Source organism: Micropterus salmoides, unplaced genomic scaffold (genome assembly GCF_014851395.1).
Source record: "Micropterus salmoides isolate LMB-PRFRI ecotype aquatic unplaced genomic scaffold, ASM1485139v1 Ms_hic_scaffold_18, whole genome shotgun sequence".
NCBI classification, from domain to species: domain Eukaryota; kingdom Metazoa; phylum Chordata; class Actinopteri; order Centrarchiformes; family Centrarchidae; genus Micropterus; species Micropterus salmoides.
The window spans coordinates 30,721,741-30,731,572 of NW_024040928.1; the positions used below are offsets into that span (position 1 = coordinate 30,721,741).

General features: G+C 41.7%; 1 protein-coding gene across 1 annotated transcript in view; it reads left to right on the forward strand.

Annotated features, from left to right (window-relative positions):
* The window catches only part of LOC119909379 (NLR family CARD domain-containing protein 3-like), a 55,938-nt gene extending 47,172 nt beyond the window's left edge, over positions 1-8,766 (forward strand). The window contains exons 8-12 of the mRNA XM_038727585.1: positions 4,855-6,634; positions 6,731-6,904; positions 7,038-7,211; positions 7,760-7,806; positions 8,033-8,766. Coding sequence (XP_038583513.1) covers positions 4,855-6,634; positions 6,731-6,904; positions 7,038-7,211; positions 7,760-7,806; positions 8,033-8,574 — 2,717 coding nt within the window. The 3' untranslated portion in view covers positions 8,575-8,766. The remainder of the gene's footprint in view (positions 1-4,854; positions 6,635-6,730; positions 6,905-7,037; positions 7,212-7,759; positions 7,807-8,032) is intronic.
* The last annotated feature ends 1,066 nt before the right edge of the window (positions 8,767-9,832 follow it).

The window sequence follows — 9,832 nt, forward strand, 5'->3', positions numbered from 1 at the left end:
GAGGGAAACATTAAACTGATTAATTTCTATAACCCATGCAAAAACTTAGATATCAATAAACTGAATGAAATGGCAGGGACTGTATACAGGAAAGAAATATGGTGTGGGGACTTCAATGCACACAACAGCTTATGGGGCAGCAATCACACAGATAATAATGGGGACATAATTGAAGAAATGATGGAAGAAAGATCACTGGTCTGCATTAATAATGGACAGGGAACACGAATGGATGTGAACAGGGGTAAAACATCATGTTTAGATATCACACTGGTATCAGATAATTTGGTAAATGCATGTGAATGGTTTGTTATGAATGTTCTACTATAGGAAGTCACCATTTTCCAGTTCTCACTATTATTAACACAAATGTATGTTTCCTAGAAGGAAGTACAATTAACAGATGGTGCTTTGAGAAAGCAGACTGGGAAAAATTTAGGTTATGTTGTACGAAGTCAGCAAACCTTGTGACGTTAGAAGGTGATGTAGAGGAATGCACAAAGCAAATTACAGAACACATTATAAATGCAGCACATTTAAGTATTCCAAAAAGAACAACAAAGGGCAGGAAGAAAGTGGTCCCCTGGTGGAATGAGTGTAGCAGAGCTGTAAAAGAACGAAACAAAGCCTTTAAAACATTAAAGAAGAATTTATCACAAGAGAGTGTTTTGGATTTTCAAAGGAAAAGGACAGTGGCACGTAGGACAATTAAGTTAACCAAAAAGAAAATTTGGAGAGAGTTCTGTTCCACCATAGGTAGAGGAGTAGAGTTAGGGGATATATGGTCTATGTTTAAAAGAATGAGTGGGAAAGCGTTGCAGCTTTGATAGATGGAGGAAAGACGGTGGTCAGACTATGAAAAGACAGAGATGTTGGGTAGGGCTTTTGCGGCTGTGCATAGTGGTGATCACCTTATGGATATTCATAAGCAACAGAAAGACCTGGCACTCAGAGAAAATAAGGATGTGAAGCTGAAGAGGGAGGATGGTACAACAACTTTAGATGTGGATTTTACAATAACAGAATATATAGCTCTGCTTGTCACGGGATATACAGCCCCAGGACAAGACCAGTTATGTTATGCCATGTTCCGACAGCTGCCAGTAGGGTCAAATAAGCTAGTGTTAAGACTGTTCAATAAAATATGGAAGGATGGAATAATACCGAGAAGTTGGAAAAGTGCAGTTATACTACCGTTTAGCAAACCTGGTAAAGACTCCTGGTAATTATTACCAGGATTATTACCAGGAGCATTATAGACCCATAGCTCTGACATCTCACTTATGCAAATGGATGGAGAGGATAATAGTTCGTAGGTTATCACATGTAATGGAACAGAGAGGACTACTGAGTAATATACAAAATGGATTTCGGAAAGGTTGCTCCACAACAGATGCTCTCGTTAGAGTAAGTAATGAGGTAGAAAAGGCACTGAAAATGAAAGAGCTGATGATAATAGTGTATTTTGACATTGAGAAGGCATATGATACTATGTGGAGGGAAGGACTACTTATTAAACTAAATAGAATGGGGTTTGAAGGAAGGATTTATAACTGGATACTAGACTTTTTAACAGATAGGAAAATTAGAGTAAAGGTTGGATCAGAAGAGAGTTTAAGGTAAATAATTCCCCAGGGGAGCGCAATTAGCCCTATATTATTCAACATTATGATTAATGATATATTTTCAGATTTAGATGGACACATCAAATCAGCGTTATATGCAGATGATGGGGCCGTATGGATGAGAGGAAGAAATGAGACATATGTGTTAGAGAACATTAGAAAAAGCAATAGGGAAAGTAGAGAAGTGGTCATTTAAAATATCAACAAGCAAATCCTGTTATATGGTGTTCACAAACAAGCGAAAGTGTCATGTAGAAAAGCTTTTTCTATATCAGCAGCCAATGGAAAAAGTAAATGAATTTAAGTATTTGGGATTGTGGTTTGATAGTAAATACACATGGAAAACACACATAAAGCAATTGGAAACTAAATGCAAACAAGTTATTAATTTACTGAGAGCGGTGGCGGGATGACTGGGGTGCAGATAAACAGTCACTAATTGACATATATAGAGCATGCATGAGGTCATCAATAGATTATGGTTGCATAGTATATGATGCAGCAGCAAAAACATTATTGGAAAAAATAAATAAATTACAATACAGAGCTTTACAGATATGCATTGGAGCCATTAAGACAACTCCCATTAACACAATACTCATAGAAGCTGGAGAGACACCACTGGAGTTAAGAAGAGAGAAACTAGCGCTAGCATATTGGGTCAGATTGAAAGGAAGTGGGAAAGAAAACCCTGCAAAGGAGATAACAAAGGATTGTTGGGAATATTTCAAGTTTCGGGGGCATGGGTTTGGATGGACGGGGGAAAAGAGAGTCAGGGAATATGGAATGGAAGCATTAGATTTCACCACACCCAATCCAGTCAGTAACATTCCACCTTGGCTCTATCCAGACGTAAAAACAGATCTTAGTATACTGGAAAAGAAAAGAGGAAGTGGGAATACGGACTAGCAGCTATCTGAGAAACAGTTTCCATAATTATCTAAAAATCTATACAGATGGATCTAAAAACAAACAGGAATGTGTGGGAATTGGAATAAATATACCAGAATTCAAAATAAATATCTCAAAACGATGATCAGATAGGCTATCTGTATATTCAGCATACAGTTATTATAGCATTACAGTGGGTTGAAGAGGTCAGACCTGATAGGGTGATATTATGCACAGACTCCTTAGCAGTTATTAAAAGCATTCAGCCAATGACATCTGTCAGAGAAGACCTGCTGATAGAAATGTTTCACAGCTTATTAAGATTACATCGGGGAGGGATAGATGTTCACTTTTGCTGGGTGCCAGCTCATGAGGGAGTAAATGGAAATGAGATTGCAGACAAACTAGCAAAAGAGGCATTACAAAAGGAAATAACAGTTCAAATACCTCTAGGAAAAGGAAAAGGAAAAACAGCCATTAAGAAGAAAGATACTGAAATATGGCAGAAATGGTGGGAGGAAGACAGGAAAGGAAGGAGTTACCTTAAAATACAAAAGTCTGTCAGTAATAAAAATTATAGCGAAAGGAGCAGGCTGGAGGAAATTATTATGACAAGACTGAGAGTAGATCACACAGGACTGAGTGGCACCTTGGTTTTATTGGGGGAAAGGAAGAGTGAAAAGTGTGAAAACTGTGGGCTTAAAGAAAATGTTGAACATGTCATTTGCATATTGTTTGAGTTGGAAAGACAGATATTTCAAGATAGGGTTCAGGAAGCAGGGCGGGAATGGAATCTGATGGGGGTGTTGGGAACAGAAGGAGAAGAAAAGGGTGTAAGAATCACCAGGAAGGCATTATTTAAATTTCTTAAAGACACTGGGTTGGTGAGCAGAATATGAGAGCACCTTATTGAGGTTGATAGCTGAGTGATATGATGTTACACACTCCAGTACAGCAGGTAGCGGTATGCACTTAAAAGTTGTTTGCAATCCGCCATTAAAGAAGAAGAAGAAGAAGAAGAAGAAGAAGAAAAACACACTCCCAAAGGTGGAACCAAAGTTACCAGCAGTTGTACCACACGGAGGTATTTCAGCAGGAGCCGAAAGTGAGTTAAAGTTGTGGCAACGCGCGGAATAGCTGAAGTTCTGAGTTAATTTAGTATTTGTGGAAGATTATAAGTTTATTCAGGTAAACATGGCGTCTAAACGTAAATGTGACGCCACGGTTCCTGCGGAGGAAAGTGACCAACTGCTCATCCGCATGGTTAAAATCCACAAACAGCTGGATGCAGGTTTGAGAATGTGTAAGAACACTGAAAGTGGATGATAAATTAGCTCCTTCATGCAGTTTTTCAAATCAGGATCCACATTCACAAATCTCAGATTACAAAATAAAATCTGGGAACAAAGTCATAATTTATATTCCACATTTAACAACTTTCCTCATTTCATTAGAACTCACAGGAAGGGTTAACAGCCCAACCTGCATCTTTTATGAGGGCTGTGATTAAGTTTCTTACTACAGGATTATATAAATACACTCAATGTGATCACGTCGTCAAACAGAAACACACTGTTCAGGATTCAAATTAAAAAGAGAGATGGGTATATGTATCGACCTGTTGTATTCAGATCATATGACACCCATCAGCTTGTCCTAGGTAAACATTTTAATGGAGGGATTTCCTGTCATCCAATGGGTATTATGTCTTTATCAGGCAGTTAAGTAGTCTGTTCTGCTTCTGCTCTACTTCACAGAGTTGATCAGCAGAGCTCAGAGGTTCCCAGTGGTCAGTCTGCCCAGCAGCATCAAACAGACCTGGACTCCATATTTATGGTGTGTAAATGTACAAGCTCAGCAAGTTCCAGAGAGTTCTGAGTCCAGATTACCCAGAATGCTTAGAGAGGGAAGATGAGGAGTTGTTGGACGGTGAGGAGGAGGAGCAGAGGAGGAGCAGCAGAGAGGCATTTCTGAAGATCACACTGCACTTCCTGAGGAGAATGAAGCAGGAGGAGCTGGCTGAGCGTCTGCAGAGCAGTAAGAGGATTTGAACAGATTTAACATGATGGAAAGAGGAAATGGAGGCAACATGGGAGAAGTTTCCATTTCAAACTCTGCTGTTAATATGATGCACACATTTGGATCAGATCTATGAATTCTTCTGGGCTGAAACTCAGAAACTGTTCACAGCTGATGAGCTGAAGAGATTTCATGGAGGAGGAAAATAAATACCATCTTGATGTCTTAAAGTTTACATTTATCAGATTTACTGTAGCATCCACTTATTAATCACATTTCTTCTTTCTTCATTCAGGAACTGTTGCTGCAGTGTGCCGACGTAAACTCAAGTCTAACCTGAAGAAGAAGTTCCAGTGTGTGTTTGAGGGGATTGCTAAAGCAGGAAACCCAACCCTTCTGAACCAGATCTACACAGAGCTCTACATCACAGAGGGAGGGACTGCAGAGGTCAATGATGAACATGAGGTCAGACAGATTGAAACAGCATCCAGGAAACCAGCCAGACCAGAAACAACCATCAGACAAGAAGACATCTTTAAAGCCTCACCTGGAAGAGATGAACCAATCAGAACAGTGATGACAAAGGGAGTGGCTGGCATTGGGAAAACAGTCTTAACACAGAAGTTCACTCTGGACTGGGCTGAAGACAAAGCCAACCAGGACATACAGTTCACATTTCCATTCACTTTCAGAGAGCTGAATGTGCTGAAAGAGAAAAAGTACAGCTTGGTGGAACTTGTTCATCACTTCTTTACTGAAACCAAAGAAGCAGGAATCTGCAGCTTTGAAGAGTTCCAGGTTGTGTTCATCTTTGACGGTCTGGATGAGTGTCGACTTCCTCTGGACTTCCACAACAATGAGGTCCTGACTGATGTTACAGAGTCCACCTCAGTGGATGTGCTGCTGACAAACCTCATCAGGGGGAACCTGCTTCCCTCTGCTCGCCTCTGGATAACCACACGACCTGCAGCAGCCAATCAGATCCCTCCTGAGTGTGTTGACATGGTGACAGAGGTCAGAGGGTTCACTGACCCACAGAAGGAGGAGTACTTCAGGAAGAGATTCAGAGATGAGGAGCAGGCCAGCAGAATCATCTCCCACATCAAGACATCACGAAGCCTCCACATCATGTGCCACATCCCAGTCTTCTGCTGGATCACTGCTACAGTTCTGGAGGAGGTGTTGGAGACCAGAGAGGGAGGAGAGCTTCCCAAGACCCTGACTGAGATGTACATCCACTTCCTGGTGGTTCAGTCCAAACTGAAGAACACCAAGTATGATGTAGGAGCTGAGACAGATCAGCACTGGAGTCCAGCGAGCAGGAAGATGATTGAGTCTCTGGGAAAACTGGCTTTTGAGCAGCTGCAGAAAGGCAACCTGATCTTCTATGAATCAGACCTGACAGAGTGTGGCATCGATATCAGAGCAGCCTCAGTGTACTCAGGAGTGTTCACACAGATCTTTAAAGAGGAGAGAGGGCTGTACCAGGACAAGGTGTTCTGCTTCGTCCATCTGAGCGTTCAGGAGTTTCTGGCTGCTCTTCATGTCCATCTGACCTTCATCAACTCTGGTGTCAATCTGCTGGCAGAAGAACAATCAACCTCCCGGCTGTCTAAAGTCTTCAGAGACAAACTTAAACTTACACATCTCTACCAGAGTGCTGTGGACAAGGCCTTACAGAGTCCAAATGGACACCTGGACTTGTTTCTTCGCTTCCTCCTGGGTCTTTCACTGCAGACCAATCTGACTCTCCTACGAGGTCTGCTGACGCAGACAGGAAGTAGCTCACAGACCAATCAGAAAACAGTTGAGTACATCAAGAAGAAGATCAGTGAGAATCTGTCTCCAGAGAGAAGCATCAATCTGTTCCACTGTCTGAATGAACTGAATGATCGTTCTCTAGTGGAGCAGATCCAACAGTCCCTGAGTTCAGGAAGTCTCTCCACAGATAAACTCTCTCCTGCTCAGTGGTCAGCTCTGGGCTTCATCTTACTGTCATCAGAAAATGATCTGGACGTGTTTGACCTGAAGAAATACTCTGCTTCAGAGGAGGCTCTTCTGAGGCTGCTGCCAGTGGTCAAAGCCTCCAACAAAGCTCTGTAGGTGGAGATATGCATGTGTAATTTCAAAAATGCTTAATTTTATATTTGACAAATAAATCATTTAGTTTGTGTTCATTGCTAATCCTTTTTCAGGTTGAGTGACTGTAACCTCTCAGAGAGAAGCTGTGAAGCTCTGTCCTCAGCTCTCAGCTCCCAGTCCTCTAGTCTGACAGAGCTGGACCTGAGTAACAACAACCTGCAGGATTCAGGTGTGAAGCTGCTGTCTGCTGGACTCGAGAGTCCACACTGTACATTGGAAACTCTCAGGTCAGTAATAAGCTGTTTGTTTTAAATCCTCATCATCTGGTTTTACGTTCATGTTAGTGAAAATGGTTTGTAGGAATTTCCTGCTGGCATGATTTACTAAAACACAGAGTTTATGATGTTTTCCTGATTCCAGTCTGTCAGGCTGTCTGATCACAGAGGAAGGCTGTGCTTCTCTGGCCTCAGCTCTGAGCTCCAACCCCTCCCATCTGAGAGAGCTGGACCTGAGCTACAATCATCCAGGAGACTCAGGGGTGAAGCTGCTGTCTGCTGGATTGGAGGATCCACACTGGAGACTGGACACTCTCAGGTCGGTGTAACATAAATTGTAAAGCACACACAGCGGCTGTATTATTCAATTTAATTTTTATATTCTGAATTGTCACTTGCCACCTGCACTTTGTGCTTCCCTTTGTATAAAATTTTCACCAGTCTCCAGAATGCAGAAAATTACTAACACACTGAATATTGCATGCTCAATCACCAGACCAGATCAGATCCTCTGTTTCTGACATATAAATTACAGAATACAAGTTGAATCCGGTGGTCAGACTGGTCTGAGAACAGTCTGGAAACAGCTTAGTTGTTCATTATTTGAATGCTGGTCAAACTGTATTTTGGGGGACAACATGCAGAGGACATTCTGGACATTCTCCTCTCATATTATTTGTTTTCTTCATCTTCATGTTCTTTTTCTTTAGGTCTTTTAATCTCAGACAGTGAAAGAATCTTGGAGATAATTAAGTTTCAGCCTGTTTTTCTGTCACACTGACAAACTGAGGAACACTGCTTCATGTTGAACAGCAGTTAGGACTCATGTTGGATAGAAAATCACTCTGACTGTGTTTCTTCCTCCAGGGTGGACCATGGTGGAGAGCAGAGGTTAAAACCTGGTGTGAGGAAGTGTAAGTGTGGATTCAATCTGACTCATGATGACAAAACAGCACACAGTCAGTTTCTCTTAATACAAAGTTGATAGTTGTGGTATTTATTCATTCAAACATTACTGACTAAATGCATCATCATTAAACTTTATAGAAATGAACAACATCAGCACACAAACAAAGAATAAACCTTCAGATGTGTCTGATGATAAACTGCTGCTGTGTTGTGTCTCGTTCTCTCCATCAGATTTCTGTGAACTCACACTGGACACAAACACAGCACACAGAAACCTCAAACTGTCTGACAACAACAGGAAGGTGACACGTGTGAGAGAGAAGCAGCCATATCCTGATCATCCAGAGAGATTTGACCGCTTGCCTCAGCTGATGTGTAGAAATGGTCTGACTGGTTGCTGTTACTGGGAGGTCGAGTGGAGAGGAGGAGTTTATATATCAGTGAGTTACAGAGGAATCAGAAGGAGAGGAGGCAGTGATGACTGTCTGTTTGGATGGAATGATCAGTCCTGGAGTCTGAGCTGCTCTGATAGTGATGATCGTTACGTCTGTCACAATAACAGAATAACAGTCCTCCCTCTCTCCTCCTCCTCCTCCTCCTCCTCTAACAGAGTAGCAGTGTATGTGGACTGTCCTGCTGGCTCTCTGTCCTTCTACAGAGTCTTCTCTGACACACTGATCCACCTCCACACCTTCAACACCACATTCACTGAACCTCTTTATCCTGGATTTAGGTTCTGGCCTGGTTCCTCAGTGTCTCTGTGTTCTGTGTAGGAGGGAGACAACTTCCAGTCCTGTGGTTTAAATGTTGGTGGTGGACGAGGCTTCACTTTGGTTAACATCTGGCTCACTGATTGTGCCTTTAATGTCAGAAATGTGTTTTCTTAGAAATGGTGAAATGATCTCCTCAAGGCTGAACTTAATAAAGTTTTCTTGGAGCAGCATCTACTAGCTGCTGATGTCTGCAATAAAGGTTTGAAGACATAAACTCAACAAATAGTCTCGATTTATTCTGTTGCTCAAGTACATTTCTTTTCCTGCTGAGTTTGATCCTCACAAACACTGTTTCTGCACAAGTTTCTGACAATTGCTTGTTCACTTTTCATTTTCCCTTTTAAGGTTTTGAAGGGCTAAATAGTTTCTCTACGTGACACGTTTATTGGCAAAGGCTCCAGAGACGAATGTGTATTTAGAACATTTATTAGAGATAAAGTTAGACATTCACAGGAAGAACGGAAAATGTAGAACACGTACTATTACATTTAGAAAATACAGGGATGTGAGGATGAGGCTAAATCAAAAGATAAGTCAGGCAGGAAGGAAGAGGAATCTTGAAGGTTTATTATCTCAGAAATATACTGTAGATGGATTGCCGTGGATTGGGCACATGATGAAAATTATTTCGTTTTTTTTTTCTCTCTTATTTTGTTTTTTTATTTTATGATATAAAGTAGTCCCATCAAACATAGTTCATGCTACATACTCTGGTACAGTAGGTGGCGGTATGCACCTTTAAAAGTCATGGTTGCAATCTGCCATAAAACAAAAAGAAGAAGAAGAAGAGGAACACACTTCTAAAGGTGGAACCCACACGGAGGTATTTCAGCATAATTTAAGTTTTATTTTGAAGAACTGGAACCGGATATAGTTCTTTGACCGAGTTCCTGTTGAGGTGTTAGAAACATGGTGGTCTGAGGAAGTGTCCAGGAGAAGGTGGTCCCCCTGAGGAACGTCTGATGGAGAACGTTATGAGGGGTGGGAGGAGAATTGATGAGGTCTGATTAAAAGGCAACTTGGTTTTGGGACTGCTTTGGCAGCTGTTAGGTTACTCGACGTCTGTGGGGAAGTGTGCGGGGACACTGACCGACAGCCTGTATAGGTCCGGAACGGTGTTCTGGCGCTGCTCCTTGCAGGCGAGAAGGGTGGCTTGGTGGTTGCTTGGGCTCACTCTCTGACGAGCTGCGGCAATGATCACTGGATGTTCTCATTCTAATTATCTGGATTATCTATATATGCTGGTGGTTGGTGTTAT